The sequence below is a fragment of the Ovis aries genome, chromosome 2 (genome assembly GCF_016772045.2).
Source record: "Ovis aries strain OAR_USU_Benz2616 breed Rambouillet chromosome 2, ARS-UI_Ramb_v3.0, whole genome shotgun sequence".
NCBI classification, from domain to species: domain Eukaryota; kingdom Metazoa; phylum Chordata; class Mammalia; order Artiodactyla; family Bovidae; genus Ovis; species Ovis aries.
This window is the reverse complement of record NC_056055.1, coordinates 201780754-201799993: the sequence shown is the minus strand read 5'-3', so window position 1 is coordinate 201799993 and position 19240 is coordinate 201780754. Positions and strand designations below refer to the sequence as shown.

General features: G+C 38.8%; 1 protein-coding gene across 3 annotated transcripts in view; it reads left to right on the top strand.

The window, feature by feature from the left end:
- Positions 1–19240, top strand: part of SATB2 (SATB homeobox 2) — a 201694-nt gene that overhangs the window by 10441 nt on the left and 172013 nt on the right. For all 3 annotated transcript variants that reach the window (XM_060410162.1, XM_027965069.3, XM_060410161.1), the window contains one exon: positions 14915–15091. In XM_060410162.1, the coding sequence (XP_060266145.1) occupies positions 14915–15091 (177 nt within the window). The remainder of the gene's footprint in view (positions 1–14914; positions 15092–19240) is intronic.

The window sequence follows — 19240 nt, the reverse complement described above, 5'->3', positions numbered from 1 at the left end:
ATAAGCTAGTGAATATGATAGCTATTAGTTGACAAATGCTTAAAATGGAAAAAAAATCCTTAATAGAAGTTTCCAGAATTTGAACCTTGCAGTAAAGTTATGAGCAAATTATGACAGTCTTATATTGTACTAGAAATATTCTTTATATGTGTTTAGGACACATTAGGATAATAAAACTGTCTGGGGGATGTATAGTTCAATTTTGATTGCTCTCAGTATTATTACTACTTGCTAGTATGGAAGACAGATTAGTTTCTACCCTTAACTAGTTGCCTTATCACTGGAATGAAGTTCTGTCTTAGCACAGTGGGCTGTTAAACTATAGCATAACGTAACAAAAAAGATTTTTAAAAAGTTAAGGAGAAATGCTGCAAGCTACTGTATATGTTCACAACAGAGTAACTTTTTGGTGCTTACTGATGGTTGCATGGTTATTGAAATGTGCCCAGTAGCTCAGTGACTTTCTTTGTTTTACTGAAGACTTCCGCAGATATGAACAAAATTAATAGACACTCTGGTTAGAGAAATTGTTTTTCAGAGCACTAAGATCTGACAGAGGTGATTTGCATCTTTCATAGAAACAATTTTAATTTCATAATATTAAGCATAGATATCTTATTTCTTTTAAAATTATTTTTTACTTCTTAAAAACAGTTTGTCTAGAAAGCAAGTATATCTGTTCTTTCATAACTGGATAAGATTGATTTTCAAATTTCCTGATTATTCCCCCGTATTAAAATTGTTTATTTTGGTTGTGCTTGTTCCAGTTATTTATATATGCATATATGAAAAGGAAAAACTGATTGCTTCCTAGGAAAATACATTCATATCAAAACTCTTAAAGTAGCAATGTTTTCAAAATATTATTATTATTATTATTTTTGGTTAACAGAACAAGAACTTTTTAAATTCATAACCCAGAGATGCTAACAGAGCAGCATGATAAATGTCTCTTTAAGTGTCGTAGTAAAAGAAAATGACTTGCCTTCTGAGGCAGTGGAGAGTTTATGTTGTTTTGGACCCATTTCCCAAGCAGTGATCGAAAACAGATTACAATAACAATTATACAGTCAGAAGATGCAATACCCATTTCTGCTTTAATTGAGTGAAAGAATAATAAAAACATCATTAAGAAAAATGAGGTGGACCTGTCACACAATGTACCAATTTTTAGTCTTGGAGAAGATGCAGAAAAACTGAAGTGCTTTTCACTTACTTTGCTGTGTTTACTAGCTAAATTCGGTTTTGGGGAGAGACTGTTTGGTTCTCCCTATGCCCTGGGAAGTTCCGAAAGAAGCTCCTGGGTGTAGTTGCTCAGGAGACATGGAAAGTGCTAATTGGTTTGTCTTCATATACAGTTGAAGATGGGGAATCACAATTTCTTATATTCTACCTGAAGGAGTAACTGCCTTCTCTCTTTCTCTCTCCCTCTCTCTCTTTCACCTGTGTAAATGGAAGTAAACAGTAATGAATGTTTCTCTTGTTACAAAGCCCTGCAAAGTAAGGGTTAGGTGTGGTCCCTGGGCCTGCTGTTCTTCCTCCTCGGGCTGATGGAAGAACAGCCAAGATGAGGGGAGAGAGTTGAAGATGAATAATGAACACCCTTATTTTTTCTTGGCATACGTGGCATTGTGGGGGAGACCCCGAGTTTCCACACGACATATCGCCTGATATTCACATAGGTGACATAGACTGTCCTCTGAGATGCATAGGCGTGGGCTGCTGTCTGCAGTCTTTGGAACCATTGCATTGATAATCCTTCACACTGCTGAGCCCTCATTCCCCAGGGCATCGCTTTCAGCAACTTGGAATGAGCTGACTGGCAGCCGCTGAAATCGGTGGCTACTGTTCTTTCACTGTAGGCTGTATTTCTTACTCTGTTCATAGAATTGTGTGTGCTTGGAAACTTGGGTGATGACAGTGGAGTTAGCCCAAACAGGGGAGTTAACCCCTGTCGTTGTGTGGATACTAAAACCACAAATGAGGTTGGCCATCAGAGCGGCTGGAGCCCAAGGTTGGGCTCAGTTGACAGAGTTAGAGGAGACTATTTCTTTGGTTTGTAGCTAAGAGTTTTCTTGGGTTCGATCTTTAAAAACCTTTCTGAGAGTAACAAAATGAAAGGAATAAGATAGGCAGTAAACCCTTCCTGGTGGAGGTCTCATAATCCCAGAACTGTCCAAAGCATAATCCCTTTCAGACTAGAATTTATGTCATACAGCTCAAAAAGCTTTTTTTTTTTCTTTTTAAAAAAATTTCAGTTTAGAGAGTCTAGTTAATAGTGCTTTCATTAAAATACTTTTTGTCAGCAAAAGGTTTTTCAGTTTTAACATTTACATAACCTAACATCATTGACGAATGCCACGAGCTTTAAGGGTCTATTAGTGGTTCCATTTTTTCTGGGCTTTATAATTTAAACCTAAACATTAATTCTGGGTGGAACTTGGCATAATGTCTTTTTGCCTTGGAGGGAATTTTTGTTGTACAATAAAAAAAAAAAAATACTGTTTTTTTTTCATCAGTCACCTTCTCCATGTCTCCCCTCCCCTAAGTAAATAGCAGTTAAATAGTCAAGGTTTTAAAAGGGCTTATTTAAATCAAAAAAAGAAGTGATTATTTTAGGTGAATTTAACAATTTTCCATTAGTTCATGTTGCAAACTAGTGCTTTTGATATTAACAAAAAAGATCTGTGAGGTTGATAATTCAGTGAAAATATTTTTCCTTTCTTTCTCTCATACTGAAGTCATGTGACAAGTTTTTTTAATAAAATATATTCGAGGACTCTTGAAACTTACAAATCACTTATGTGTCGTCTTTATTAGAAGCTGAAAGACTTAAAAAATTCTCTCTGTTGCCTGAAATGATAATATTGACTAGAAGGAAAGAAGTTGGGATCTCACTGTTAAGTAATAAAGGAGCGACATTTCCCAGTATTAGTTATTTTGGAAAGTAAACTTAAGCTAGGTTTCTTAAAATGATCTCTTATATATAATACTAATACTATGTTAAAGTTGAGTTATCATAGAAATCTGGTAACAAGGTGTTTGTGAAATTAAGAGACAAGTCAGGAAACCCTGGGATGATCAGTTTGTCATGATCTGCAAATGAGAAAGGGTTCAGAATGCTAGTGAGGATGCATGCCTGGAAGGAGCTCATGGAGGAGAGTGAGGCTAAACCAGGGTCCTCCTGAAGCTTTGCCAGCTTTCAGCTCACCAGGCTCCATTCAGATAAGATTTTGTCCTGTAGGCTTGGAAGATGTTGTACTAGAGGAATGAACGTCCTTTGTTATTTAGGGGGTATAAGTGGAGCAAATTGTTCACTGAAAGGGAAGTTATTACTCATTTAAGACTCAAGTAAAGGCACTTGATAATGATGAACAAGGTGATCCTGATTTTCTTTTTTCTTCTCAGATGCATCTCCAGTTAACATTCAGCATGACTTTCTCTATTTACAGGTCCATTCATATAGTGAGTTTGAGCCTTCAGCACGTTTTTACGGCTAACTTATTACCCCTCACCCCTCAACTGGAGCTTACTATTGAAAGTCTGCCAATGCCGTCACAAATGGTTGTTAGTTCCCAAGAGACTTGGAGGAGAAAAAGAACTGAAGGAGAATGCTGTGCCCTTAGTAAGAGCCATTTTGTTGCACACGCGTTTTTTTGCCGCCATGGTGAAACGATCTAGGCGCCGACCTTCATATTCAGGATTGATACCGCACGTTCTCCTGTGAAAATGTATAGAATTCCAATTAGCCCAGGGTCAGAGTATAAATGTACCTCTTTTCACACTGTTCCAAGTGGTTAGTGGAAAACAAACTGCAAAGTAATTCCCTCAGACCCCCAATAAAAAGATTTATAGCAAAATAATTCTCAGCCGGATAGTGGGACTGTTGTAGGTTTGCGTTTGATATTTCTAAGACTGAAATACAGTCCATGTACCCAAACTAAGCATTTATTGTAAACAAGTTAACTGCCGAGAGCTTATATTCTGTCAAACATAATTATATTGAAGATTGATGTATAGCTTGAAAGCGAGTTAGAGGGAGACAGTTCTTTTCAAGCCAGGAAGGCTTCTGAGATGCAGCTCTTTTCTTCCTTTGATGTGAGTCAGTGAAGTCGTCTTTCTCACAGCCAGCCTCTCATGTATATAATAAACACAGGCTTGCTCTCTGAAAACATATCTGGTTGTCGATCCTACTCCTGCTAGCAAAGGAAAGAAATGAACCCATATTCATGGAACCTGTTAGGTAGAGTTTCTTTTGTCATCTTTATCTAGATCTGGGTAGCGGTGGCGCTGAGAGAGTCTCTGTCAGTATGGCAGGCAAGTGAGGAGTGCACCCACAAGCCTACACCTAAACCTGCAGCTCTGGATTAACCTCCAAAACAACCGCTTTCTCCTTTAAGGCTGACTTCGAAACAGAGCCTTTGACTTGTCTTTCTAGTAGTTCGTTCTGAGCCTGTGAGATGAGAACTATTTTAAAATTGTGGCCTCTCAAGGGGCAGGGAGAAACTACATTAATATGCTTTGTTTTGTGGCTCAGAAATTGTTCTTGAGTTAATAACTTGTGAACTCAGGGAATCTAGGAAGAATGAAATCTTTTTGAAGTTGGGATATTCCATATCTACCCCAATCTAAAACAGTGCAGTGGTCTCCCAGGGTTTTTGTGCTTTAAGAAAGGTAGAAACATATATATTTTCTTTAGGATAAAGGTTTATGACTTTTTTTTTTTTTCCAGAAGACAAATCACTTTGGGCTTTTGTGATACTTTTCAAAGATAGTTAAAAATGGAAATACATTCCTCCTATGATTGGATGATACCCTTTGGATAACATTAAGAATGAGGATAAGAGTTTCAGTGGATTTACATTCAGGAGCTGAAATAGTCTCTTTGGTTTGGTTTTATAATATCAAAGTTAATATTGCCTTTGGGAAATGATGTAAATGATAAAGAGATGTCTTAGAATCATAAAATGAAAAATAATATACTAGTTTTTTCTGTTTTGTTTTTCTTATTTAAGTAACTACTATAAATTACACAGATACATATATGCTTAAAATATGTTGTGTGGGAAGTATTCCATCAGTGGGGACCTGAGTTTTCCCAGTCTGTATGCTGGGTTTTATTAACTTCATTTCAGTCACAATAATAATATCCTATGTACTGCAATCTAGAGCGCTGTGTCCCCTTAGGGAACTGCAGAATACACAGTATGATTTTGACTTCCTTGCTCTCTCCTCCTGTTCTTTTCTTTTTTACCTCCCAGTGTTAGCCATTTCAAGGACCTGGTTGCTATTACATCTCAGTGGAGGCATTTGTTAGGTACAAGAATGAGAATGGCTTTTAGTGGTTGGGAAAGGATGGTAATGGCTGCCTGTCTGTTTAAGCTCGGCTTTGTGAAATCTGCATTCATTTCATAGTGATGATCTTTACACACTTATTAAATACCTGTATACGTTTTGCTGTTTGAACCCTAAACACAGATATAGGGCAGCAGGATTTTTTTCTTGTAAGGAAGAAAGCCTTTTATTTTTCACTATAAAAACTTTACCTTTTCAGGTTTTCATTTGATAAAAATCTCTCCACTCTAGTATGATTTCCTTTGGGGCTTTGCACTAGTGTTTGATCTCAATTTTTAATAATTTTGGTGAGTTAAACTCCCCAAAGAAAACATGCTTGTGCTCTGGAATATTCCCACTAGAAATCTGGGTAGTCTTGTCTTATTGAGAGCCAAGTGCTTGATTCCTTTATTAATTCCTTGCTAGAGAACCTCAGTACAGTTAATCTTTCCTTAACACTACACTGGAGAAATTAATCAAGGGTTTTTTAATTGTTAAATTAGATAAAATAACATTTAGGCAGAGCTCAAAACCTGTGATGATGAAGCAAATGTTAGTTTGCTAACAAAGATAATTTTTACTGACTCCTTTTTTCATTCCTGGGGCTCTGAGTTGCAAATAGCTTTTCCAGAGAGGATAATAAGAATGAAGGGAGCGGCAAATACATCTCTAGTTCAATACTATTAAAAAAAATTACCTTCCCAGAAACCTCCAGAATAAAATTTTACTAAATGGAGCATGGAGATCCTGATGTTAATGAGTTGTGGCTCAGACAGTAAAGTGTCTGCCTGCAATTCGGGAGACTGGGGTTCGATTCCTGGGTCGGGAAGATCCCCCTGGAGAAGGAAATGGCAATCCACTCCAGCACTCTTGCCTGGAAAATCCCATGGATGGAGGAGCCTGATTGGCTACATACAGTCCAGGGGGTCGCAAAGAGTCGGACACGACTGAACAACTTCACTTTCACTTTCACAGTCATTTTAACATGCCATTGAGTCTCAAGACTTAACTAGTACATGCATCTCTAACCCAATATGAAAGGAACCTGAAGAATTTAGTTTTGAGCTGGGGGATCCTCACACAGTGTGCTATATGTTTGATCTGTGATACCCAAACTTGCATATTTGACTTTTTTTCTTTTCTTAAATTTTGTTTTGATTCTGAGATCGGTAAACATTTTTATCTCTCTGTAGCTACGCTTAGAAAAGATGCTGCTGTCCTTCAGTGCAGGACGTGGTAGGACTGCAGATAAGATGCCCTCTAGGCTCTAGGGTGTGTACAGTCACAGGGCAAGGTGCTGTGAGCCACAGAGTCCTGTGCCAGCCGACTGGGATGCCTTTGTGGTTGGTGATAAACCAACAGTTTCTGTCGGCAGTGGTTGTGCAGGCCCCCGTGATCTGGCGTGTTTCCCTGGAGAACATGGAGTAAGTTAACTCCTGGATCCATGTGTGCGGATCCTTTCCTAGAAAGTGTTCCTTGTCTGCTGAAGCTAAATGCCCTGCAGTAGGGCCAGAGTGATGTGGACCAGTTAGATGGCTGAGGAGTCGGGGGGTTTCCAGAACCGACACTGCCTATTAATGGTCGTTATTAATGTCTGGGTGCAATTAGCATTTTGCTAAAATGAACAAACATTTCTCTTGGGTCTGCTGCAGGTTAGTCTGGGGGTGGAAGGGGGAGTGGGAGGGTGAGGACTTATCTAAGACTGGTCTGTGTTGGAGAAGGAAATGGCCAGCTTCTCGTTCACTGTAATTGGATGTTCCTCACATCTGGGAATTTAGTTCCTTGGATCAGGCTTGCTGTGGCTGTGTTCCCAGGTGGCACTCAGAAGTTTTGGTTTAGATAAGTAGCTATACGGTGCCTCCTGCATGCCCATGAAGTCCTGTTTTGCAGACAGCCAGGCCAAGTTGATCCTGCCACCGCATTTCTGGAACTGAAGTGTATCGAGAGACCTGGTGTTTTCCTTTAGCCTTCAGATCTGATTTCAGGTTGAATTGTGGCCTCTCAGTTTGGGGACAGGCCTGGAATCACAGATCTGGAAGACTAGAAAACTCATCTCCCCTCCCTACCACTTTAAACCCAATATGAGCTTTTGAGGTGATAAGTGAGAGGACCAGAGCTTACTTGGCCAGCCCTACCCCCGGCTTATTTTTTGTTCTTATCTTCCAAAGTTAAGATCTGCCCCAGGGGCTATAATGTAGTGTCTGGTTTTACTAGAGAGAATTCTGAAAATAAAATACTTCTTGATAGTCTTACCTTCTCATCTCCACACAGGAAGTGGCACCAATGAGCTTTATAGGTGAAACTTTATTTGGAGGTCTAATTCTGAATTCTAAGCAGCTGGGTCATGGATGAACAGGTCATGCCCTTAGAGTAATTATTTTGCCTTCACCATAATTGTAGGAATGACTGGTCTTCTACCTGTGAATGACCAGAACTTTCAGCTGTCCCATTGCTGTCTTGCCTCCTGTTTCCTCTTCGGGAAGTGTTAAAAACAACACCAACAGCAAAAACAAATGAATTGATCCTTCTAAGAATCTGTAGTTGACAAGCAAAAGAGGAACTTTGGAAAGTGGAGCAGTTTAGGGGAGCCTAGAGGACCTCTGTGCCACCTACAGGTGGCTCCTTTTCCCCCAGATGATTTTACTTGCCCTCCTAATACTGGTTTCCAAGGTGACACTAGTCATAAAGAATCCACCTGCTAATGCAGGAGATGCAAGAGAAGTGGGTTCAATCTCTGGGTCTTGAAGATCCCCTGGAGGAGGGCATGGCAACCCACTCCAGTATTCTTGCCTCAAGAATCCCATGGACAGAGAAGCCTGGAGGGCTACAGTCCATAGCGTTGCAAAGAGTCGGACATGACTGAAGCAGTTTAGCACGCACATATGTTCATAGCATGCGCACTAATACTGGTGAAAACATGTTTTTCTTTATTACCTTACCTGAAGATCTTTCCACTGAAAGTTAATATGGGCTATAGTTTACTTCTTTAACAATGAAAATATATCTGAGGAGATTAAGAGACTACCAAACCATTTAAACTGTAAAGTGTTGCATCTTTTTATCTATTAATCTCTTTGGAATTTCAGCTCCTGGGGGAGTGGGCAGCTGGAGTGGAATGTGGAGCCTGGGGCCACCAGAGCTCAGGAGGTTGGTCCCTGGGAGTTGAGAGTAGGAGCAGAAAAGAGGGGAGGAGGGAAGACACACTTGATCCATTTTGAAATTTTTCCTGGGACCCCCAGAAGGTGGTGCAGGACACCCTCATCCTTTCTGTTTCTGTTTGCAGTTCTTTGCACTCAAACTTGCCTTTGTTGTTTCAGGGTGGAAGGAAGAATCTAGAGGTTAAAACTGGTGAGACTGTGTGTGCTTGTGCCTGTGTGAGAAACAAAGACAGAGAGGGGGAGGATATGAGGTTTTAGAGCAAGTAAACAGTAGTTTTGTGTTTCTGGTAAATTTGCAGTAAGAAAAGATAGTTGCCCCCACTCCCACCCTCCTTCCCAGTCTTCTGGAAGCCCCTGTGTTGTTTAGTCGGTTTCCTTGGTAGAATTTGTTTCTGCGGATCTGTGATTTATTGATTGTGGTAGTTGCTGAGGGTAATGCTTTACTCCTGGCTCAGTTTTATACAAAGAACAGATATAGATGCAAGGCTTTGCCCTAAAGCCTTTGTGATCTTCAATTAGCCCAGGGGCCTTCTCAGGTAATAGAACCTGATCTACTGCTGCCCCCAGGGAAGGAAGAAGGCCCTGTGGCTGCCTTTCTTCTGGAAAAGGATGGTTTCAGGAGCCCTTTGAAAGAGGGAAGGAAAAAGGCTGGCCTCCTATCATCTCAGACTGGCTCCTGTCATTCAGGGGGCAGGTTCAGGAATGAGGGTGGATCTAGCAGGTGAAGGGGCTGAGGAGGAGCCTGGAGCCTCTGCTCACCCACACTGGAGAAGGACACATTTTGTGAGCCTTTCTTTTGAGTGACTGTCTTCGGTTTCTCCTCTGCGCCCATGTCAATACCCTGACACGCACTAGGCTATTGAAAGTTGAAGTCAAGTCGCTCAGTCGTGTCAGACTCTTTGCTACCCCATGGACCGTCGCCTACCAGGCTCTTTAGTCCATGGAATTTTCCAGGCAAGAGTACTGGAGTGGATTGCCATTTCCTTCTCCAGGGGATCTTCCCAGCCCAGGGATCGAACCCGGGTCTCCCGCACTGCAGCCAGATGCTTTACCGTTCAGTTACAAATGACATGGGTTACTCATTGGACACAAGTGGTGAAGGGTCCTTTACTGAAAGGTTTTACATTTATAGTTCTGTGGGTGTGGGTTTTGGAGTGTTGTTTTTTGACACCCCTCCCGGCGCCCCCCAAGAATGCTGTGTGCTTGAGATTTAAAGTTGGCTAACTGAAACTGCTCTATTCTTGCTTCTCTTGGTTTCTTTGGACATCATACTTAATTTTCCTATAGTTTCAGCTTCCTCGCTTATCAGATGAGAGTAATAATAACCCTTTCACAGGGTAAACAGGGAAGAAACAAAGGTAAGAATGTATGTCAGAGTACGCGATGAGTTAAGAGTTGCCCTGCAGATGAGAGTATCATTTTGTGTCCCAGCTCTCCCAGGAGACGCTAGAATCCTGCTATCTAGACCTCTGCCTCTGGACCTTCTTTCACTTTTCACTGTTAGATCCAGCACATTAAACAGTACTTGTTCCTCACATTTATCTCTGTATCTTGTCATTTCCTGAGCACTTTAGATTTTGTTCTCTGAAATGAAGACAAAAAAAAGTCTTTCTTTTATTAAAGAAGTTGCGTTAATATAGTTAGGAGTGAAACAATAGCCTACAATTTGTTCAATGAAACAGGGAAGATATCACGTTAGATATTGGAGTTTAACCAAGAGTACATCGGTCCTCAAGTCTCTTAAGATCTGGAACACAGAGGAGAGATAAGTGACAATGGCACAATTGTCCTGCTAATCAGGTTGTGGTGTATTTATCCTGGGTCAGAAAAACCATTGTATATGTTGGTATTTGGCAGATTGCTTAGAGCAGTTTTGTCTGATCGAAATGTAATAAAAGCTGCATGTATAATTTTAAATTTCTTGTAGCTTCTTTTAAAAAAAATGGTTAAAGAAACAGATGAAATTAATTTTTAATAATACATTTTGTTTAACTCAGTGTACCCAAAATATTATTTCTATATTCAACTAATAATTTTTTTGAGTCAAATGTAGTTATTTTTTATTTTTTGATATTAAATTGTTGACAGTGTGTATGTCACACGGCACATCTCAGCTCAGGACTACTCAGCATTCAATTGCTCCGTCCCCGCATGTGGCTAGTGGTTCCTGTATTGGACAGGCAGTTTTAGCATATTAAAGTGAAAGTGAAAGTGAAGTTGCTCAGTTGTGTCGGACTCTGCGACACCATGGCCTGTAGCCTACTAGGTTTCTGGGATTTTCCAGGCAAGAATACTGGAGTGGATTACCATTTCCTTCTCCAGGAGATCTTCCCAACCCAGGGATCGAACCTGGGTCTCCCTCATTGTAGGCAGACACTTTACTGGCTGAGCCACCAGGGAAGTCCTTCGCATATTAAGTATGGTGCTTTTAACACTTTCACCCTTTTGCTGTGGGGCATGGTGAACATGTTAAGCCTTTAAGCATCTTAATTAGGTCATTCAGTAATTACTGGTATGATTTTCATTCTGAAGAAATGCTTTTCAGGAAGTATCTTGAGCCTTGATGGTGGAACCTGAAAAAAATTATTGGTCTCTTTTTTTCCTCTGTGAAGTGGTATTAATACTGATTTTGAAAAAAGACAACCCAATGGATTTCATTATTGGAGGGCTATTTGTCAGACCATTTAACTATGTTACATTGTTTAATTCTCACACCATTCTAGGATGTAGATATTATTATTTACATTTTAGCTAGGAGGAATTTAACTGAGAGGTCAAACAAATTACTCCCACAGGTTAGAAATGACAGTGGCAGGACTTCAGTCCATCCTGGCTCAAAGCAACCATCTCCCCACACGTCTGTGTTTGCAGGGCTGTGGTGGTGAAGATCAGGTTAACTCTTTATAATGATGCACACTTCCTCGGAAATCATGTCATGATAAAAATGGCAATTTTGGGAAAATGCATTTTTCTAGTAGAGAGAGTCCTCTTGCTTATTTTACCTCTCTGACAACAGAATTAGCCATTTATCCCAATTTGCCAGAAGAGCTCTTAATTTTTAGCAAATGGCTAGGGCTGTGTGCCTGTCCTCTAGATTAAACCACTTGCTTACCTCCTGCAATTATAAAAGGCTTAGCGAGGCTTATAATCAAAAGGTTCAAAGTTCTCTACTTGATCATCTGGAGATGGTCTGTGCTATAATAAAAGAAAAATAATGCCGTAAGCCCTAGGTATAGGGTGAAGACAGCAGTGTTTTTCTTTTTCTTCTTGATCATTTCTAAATTTTGTTATAAATGTATCTTAGTTTTACATTGCTATTTTTATTTTATTGGGACTTTTAATTCTTCCCAATTTTATTTTTTGAAGGGCTTGCCACATGCTCTCACTATCCTTTCATCTGTTGTCACTTTTTTCTTTTTTTTTTTTTTCCTCTTTTGCCTGGAGCAAGTGAGGTGATGAAATGAATAAATATATATGTTTTTGATGTATATATCTACTCATCCTTTCATAGTTTTCTCTCTTAGGAATTTGCTGTGTTTTAAATGTATACCTTAACTTTCTTCTTCCCTACACTTGACCTCAGTTGTACTGTTTTACTAGTTTTTGTTTCTCTTGTCATTGTCGCTAGTAACTGCATCTGTTTTTCCTGCCTTCCTCTTCTTTTGTAGAAATTGCATTTCAGTGTAAATATTTTATCATAATTTTGATTGATCTAACTCTACTAAAAGGGTACATTTTTTTCTAGTCGTTAAATATAACCTGTTTATGATAGCTTTTAGTATTACATGCATATGTGCTTTTAGAACAGATTCTGTTATCATATACTTCTGATTAATACTGTTTTGCTTTATAAATGTCCTTTTTTTTTTTTTTCTTCTTTTTTTGAAAGTAAGTGATGCCTGTGAGGGACAGGTACTTGCTTTTTGGTTGTGAGCAGTTATTGCTGTCATGTCAGATAACAATTTGCTTCCTTTAGTCACTGAAATAAAATATTTAGGAAATATTTTGATCATTGACATTTTCAAAAAATAAATCTCTATGTAGTATAAATCTTTGTGCTTTAGTATTGTATTTCATCTCTAACTCATGAACTCTTAATATTATTAAAAAATTACTGGGGTCTTAAGTTTTTTCAGGTGACCACCTACATGAGGAAGATTTATGGTTGCTAAAGCAATGGCTGCATGATAGGTTATGGAGCAACTGGATTCATTTAAAGGTCTTATCTCTGATTTCCAGATGTGTGACACATAGATGTTGACATTAGGAACTGCCCATGGATTTTCAGCATTGAAACTTATGTACACACAGGTATTAGTGATGAAGTAGCTTATGGCACCACTGACTACATGGCTCTATGTGTGCATATGCTTAAATCATTAAAAATAGAAATCAACCTGCTTCCTTGAACAAAGATCATTTACCAGTATGTAAGAGTTAAAAGGTCTAAATGGAGGCTACTCGGTGCTGGTAAGGACTCTCACGAATGGATCCTATAAAATGCCATTATGCTTGCTTAGGAAGATTTTACGACACTCTTCAGCTGCACTGAGGGTACGAGCAGGGGCACGCTTGTTTTCATTTGTATCACTAGAGCCATGGGGTATACCTGGCACACAGCAGGTATTCAGGGAACAAAAGTTGGATAAATGAATGACCACTGAGATAATTAGGAACAAATCTAATTTATATTGTTCACATGTCTTACAAGCAGTTGGGAATAAACTGGGCATAAGTAAATAAGCATTTAATATGACAGTGCTGATCATAATTTTAAAAAATATTATATAAGCCACCATGTGGCTAGGCTAAATTCTCTTCTTTGTCTAAAATAACGTCTGCCCCACCCTTATTTTCTATGTTCCATAAATTGATACCATGGATGGTATATGGGCAATGGACAATAATGCTGGTTTGTTGTTCTTAGGAATAAATACTAAGTTAATAGTTGTGTCAGGTATAGTGTGGTATGACTTGTTAGTCTGTTGTGCAGGCTTAATAATAATTACCATGATCTTTAATGATAACAATTCTTAATGAGTATTATTATTGTTAATAATGATTATATTTAATAATTACATCCGATACTTATTATCTTTAATAATAATAATTAGCACATGGGAACCAGTGTCACCATTGTATTATCTTTAGAAGAAAAATCTTAATCTATGACCTGGTAGTTTGCAGAATGTCTGCTCCCACCCTCTGCTTTCCAGATCAGAGTGAGTCAGGAAGCTTCCAGGGTCCAGGCAACAGGGAGGGGTTTCTAGAGAAACTCCTATGTATTCTGTGTGTCAGAGGTCATACTCACATATGTCATTTTACACAGAGGTCTTATTTTTATTGTGAAAGGCTGTCACCATGAGCGGCTGATCTCCTACCTCCCCCTTCATAACTTTTAATTTTTCTTGCAGATCCTTAACTCCGTAACATACTAATTTATGTGAATTACGTGGGGCAGAGTCCATGTTTATTACTTGTATGTTGGTAAAACTTTGATCTTTTGTCATAGCTGTGTTTTGATTTAAATGCCTCTATGACTTTTTTTTTAATAAAAAACAGTTTATAAAAAATCTTTAGTGAATTAAACACTTTTTAGCTTTTTACACATTGATACAAAGCAGAGAAATATTTCAGTGACAACAGATTTCAACAGATTTTCAACTACACTGATTTGCTTTACTCTTTAGGGTAATTTACTTCTTTGAAAACATAAGCCGAGGTATTCCTTTCCAGTGGTAACTGGTGTTAACATATAATATAGTAATTTTGTTTAAAAGACAAAGTTTCGTATTTGTATGCAGACTTTGACGTAAATTAAATGTCAGTTAAGACTTATGTGAGCAGAGTATTTTCAGGTTAGTTGATGGCCTATTTAAACAAGATTTAGAAACATAACAGATACAAGAGGGGTTTCTTTTAAATTCTTATTCATGTTCTTGTACATATTCACATAATAGCTTAGGGCCTCAAATCAAATATGCTTCCCTCCTAGGTGTCTTACAATATTTCTAGACGAAAGCACATCTGATCTGAAAATACTGGTCCCATTAACAGCTGACGATAAGACCATACATAAGGATGCTAGAGACAGAAGGTTTCCTTGATCTCACTTATGTGCTGTCTATAAACTTGAGGTTTCTCAGTCAGGAGATGTTGATTGGGACACTCCACTTTTTAGTGACTAGAATCTGAGGGCTTCTGTCACTGCTTGGGGCAGTTCTGATAGTAATAACGAAGGGGAAAAACAGCTTTCCCATTAGGCCTATCTGACTAAGAGGCCCGACTAAGAGGCTTGTTTAATCCAAGCCACTGTCAATTACAGATGAATGACTTTTACAACTGTCTCTTCCCTTCTTATGATGGTGACTGGGATTTGCTTTGTAATGTTTGTGTTTTGCTCTTGAATTTTGTCCCTGCAGGTTTGATGATTCCTGTCTTTTGTGTGGTGGAGCAGTTGGACGGCTCTCTTGAATATGACAACAGGGAAGAGCATGCCGAGTTCGTCCTGGTTCGCAAAGACGTGCTTTTCAGCCAGCTGGTGGAGACTGCGCTCCTGGCCCTGGGCTACTCCCACAGCTCAGCGGCGCAAGCACAAGGTATTCTCCCATCTCCTTCTTCTCCCCATGCTGCAGACGTGTCATGATTTGAGGAAGAGTATGTTCCCCGAAGTAATTCTCCAAACAGGGATTGGAGGAGACCGGTCACATTTAGCATCTTTCCCAAACAATAGACAGTAGAATGGTTCATGGAGAATCTTGTTCTCTGGTTGCTTTGGGACGCATTTGACCAGCACCTCTAGCGTCACCAAAATCATTTCATTTGCCATTTGCATTTCAAAGTGGTCATCATAGAGGTTTTTTTTTCTTTTTGCGTTGATAGCTCTCTTATTTTCTCTAAGTCCCCAAATCGGTATTCTCAGAGTACTCAGACATTTGACTCCTAACTTATCCAAACTTTAATATGTGATTTATAACCTTTCAATTTCCTAAGTTTATTCAGTGCTTTGGGCCTGCAGCTTTTGTACTTTATGATCAGTTTTTAAATAGAAAAAACAAAGTATGTCTCTCGTATACTGTACTTTCGCATCTTTGAAAACCTGTCTGTAGTTTTGTGGTCCAGTCATTTAAAAAATGCTCAGTGTCAAAAAAAAAAAAAAAAGCTCAGTGTCTCAGTGATCAATTCATTTTACTGATTTAATTAAATATTAAATTTGCTTCACTATTTCAGTGTGAATTGTACAGCACTGGGACCTCATTGTGAATTGGTGTTGCCCATTGTTCTTTTATGCCAAATAATTGACAAAACAAATAACAAAAATGCCCCCAAACCTGAAGAATAGAAAAATAAATTTTTGACCCAATAGAGTGATGTTTGTTTTGTAGCTGGAATGATCGAATTGTGTAGATTATGATAAAGGCTATAACTAAAGGACAGAAGCATATGACTGCCTGGTTTTATTCCATATATTAATTTCTATCCTTACTTAACATTTGTGTATGTGCTATCGATTTTTGCTACTTTTTCAAATTAATTCCTCCTCATATACTTCCTAAGAACTGTTAGTACAATCCTCTGTTTGTTTAGAGAAGGAAACGAGAGATTAAGCAGTTTATAAAAAGTTACAAATATGGTGACCAAGGACATGGGATTTAAATTCCCAAGCTCTTGACTCTGATTTTGTAAGAAGATTATTACTTTTAAAATTTTTTCAAAATTAAATATTCAAATTATATCTTGGTTCTACCGTCTGAAACCAACCCATCTACAGGAGATTAGGAATGTTTTCCCAAGACTCTGGGTTATTGTGAGTTGAAGTGCATGCTGAATCCCTCCACTTGGCCTGTCCGGGTGCAGTGATACATACTGCTGATTCGTAGAGTCCACTGCTTTCAAAGCAGCTTGATAAAGGATGATTCATTTCCTTCTTGTGTGAGGGATTCAAGATTTGATCCTGAGCAAATTGCACGCTGGGCACCATTGCTTTTCTTGCATGCTATGTGCCCAAATGAAAGAAAAGAATCCCCCCTTCTTCCCCCCCATAAACTTTTCATGCCATTTTAGGGATATTTTCTCTGAATGTAAAGGTCATTGTATCCCACTGCTTGCATCCTGGTGTGCCAGCTTCCTGTTTGACAGGGCTATCCATCTCAGTTAGCACGGCTGCTCAACGCGCCGTGAGCTCACATGTGGAGCACAGAGCACTAAGTGGCCAAGATTTGATTTTTGGCACATGCTCAGGGCAGGGGCTCTCAGGAAATTTGCACGAGGGAGCCACACGGTTCCATTCAGTGATGTGGACCGAGAGTTCTACTCACCAAGATGAGATCCACTAACAAGAAATATGGTCCATGGTGGAGGGTTAAAGAGGAAAAAAGCCAAAAGCGAATATTGGCTTCCCCAAAGTTTTTGAAAATGGTGATTAAAAATGACTAAATATTATATTTTGTAAAAGTTGAATCAGCATCCTGAAGGTGCTCTAGATTGCAGATATAATTTATTTTGTAGGTAAATGAAGGTATTATCTCTAGCTCCTATACTATAATTTCATAGAGGAGGAAAAAAAAATCACAGTTCATTTATTTTATTTTAAATTGGATTGCTGGTCTCTGTTTTGGGCAAATGGAAAAACTTAGAATTGTTTATTTTGAAATAAATGTATTAGATCTTTTTTGTCATTCAGATGATCACATGTGTGCAGTTTGTGGCACATTTATTAATATTATAGACCAAACAGTGCATGATAAGACAGATCACTCACGTGCTGGAGAAACAACAGAGCAGGAGGAAGCTAGAAAAGGAGGCAGAACAAAATGTGATTGGATATTCAAGGCCTGAGGTTTTAGATGTCTAGTTTTCCGTTTTGTTCTGGTTTTGTTTGTTTGTTAGTTTAGGTAATTCTCTCAAGATGGAGAAGTCATTGGGTGACCTCCTAGCAAATGCGTTTGTGGCAGAGAAACTGAGTGTTTCTGAACCTCTTCTTCCTGTGTTGGAGAAGTTGGGCCAAACTAAACTGCAGGGAGAGCTGGTTTCTTGAGCCTATTTTTACAAATTTAGATTCTTGAAACATGATTTTTCATTTTGACATGGCCAGAAAAGAGCTTCAGTAATTGAATTAGAACAGTATTCAGATTGTCTTGAAAAGAGAAAATGCATCAGCAATGTTGTTATTTTCAAGTGACACTCATGTTCCAGTGACAAGGCAGCATACCCATGCTCTTGCAAGCGTGGTGGTGGTGGTCTTTAGTCACTCAGTTGTGTCCAGCTCTTTGAGACCCTGTGCGCTGTAGACCACCAATCTCCTTGGTCCATGGGATTTCCCAGGCAGGAATGCTAGAGTGGGTTGCTCTTTCCTTCTCCAGGGCATCTTCCAGACCCAGGGATCAAATCTGTGTGTCCTGCATTGCAGGTGGATTCTTTACCACTGTGTCATCTGGGAAGCACTCTAGTGAGCATAGCATAGTCAGTTTCTTTTTCTGAGAGGTCATTCCCTCCAGGTGAGCTGAAGTTTTTTTTAATAAAGAATATTTTCTTATAAAGGATGATAGAAAATCTACTGAAATGTAATTCAAGGATTTCTAATCCAACCCCTCCCCTCCCCATTTTACAGTAACTGTTTTTATTTGAAGCCAGATATTTGGACCCAAGAGAGGATAAGAGCACAAGATAATGTCATAAACCATGGACATTAGGCTTTTTATTGACCCAAACCCTCCAGTTTCCCAAAACATATGCCATTAACTTTCTGTGATTCTCAAGGATATGAGATGCAGGATTCATCTGACCAGCTGTTTTGCATATGCAAAAAGCCTAAAGATGGCAAGCTCTTTGCTTTTCCCAGAATAGGTAGCCTTAAGAACAACCGGCACGTTTTATGTTATATGCTGAACTATGAGTCAATGCATGTGGATCAAAAGTAGCTTCCAGTCTTTTGGAAGAGGACTGTTAACCTAGGGAACGCTATGCAGTAACCCTCCCCCTCTAAACTCATCACTCCTTTCATTGGTCTTTCTTGTTCCTTTTCATCCTTTCAGTTTTGCTCCACAAGGCTTTTGGTAATAGCCATGGACCTCTCTACGTAGTCAAGAGAGTTCTTTATCCTACTGACTATGTAGCTATTCATACTTGCAAGGTAGACGGTGGACTCTGGGAAGTGGCAGTGATGGCAACATGATTCTTTACTGTGTACATTTGATTAACTTGTAAATGGATATCTTTTCTCTCTCCTGCTTCCTATTTAAAATTTATTTTTGAACTTTATAATAAAATTTATTTTTGACGAGAAAATTTTATTTAAGAACAAACATGCAGAAAAATAAATAAGCAAAAATCCTTTCTGGCTGGTATTTTTGGGAGGGTGGGTCATGAGTATGTAAAAGTTATGAGTTCAGAGGAAGTATATTAGTCACCATTTTTTCTTATGTGTATTAGAATAGTTAAATATATGTGCAGGTGTTTAGTTGCTCAGTTGTGTCCGACTCTTTGTGACTCCATATACTGTAGCCTGTCAGACTGCTCTGTCCATGGAATTTTCCAGGCAAGAAGAGTGGGTTGCCGTTTCCTACTACAGGGAAATTAAATGTATATGGCTGTTTAAAATGACATTTTTAAAAAGTGACACAAAAAATGCATTTAATGTAATTTGAATCAAGCAGAGTGCCAAATATAGTATCAATGATATAAAATTATACTTATATGTATAGGAAAAGACAAAGAAAATATGTGAAAATATCAATTGGGTGGGTTGT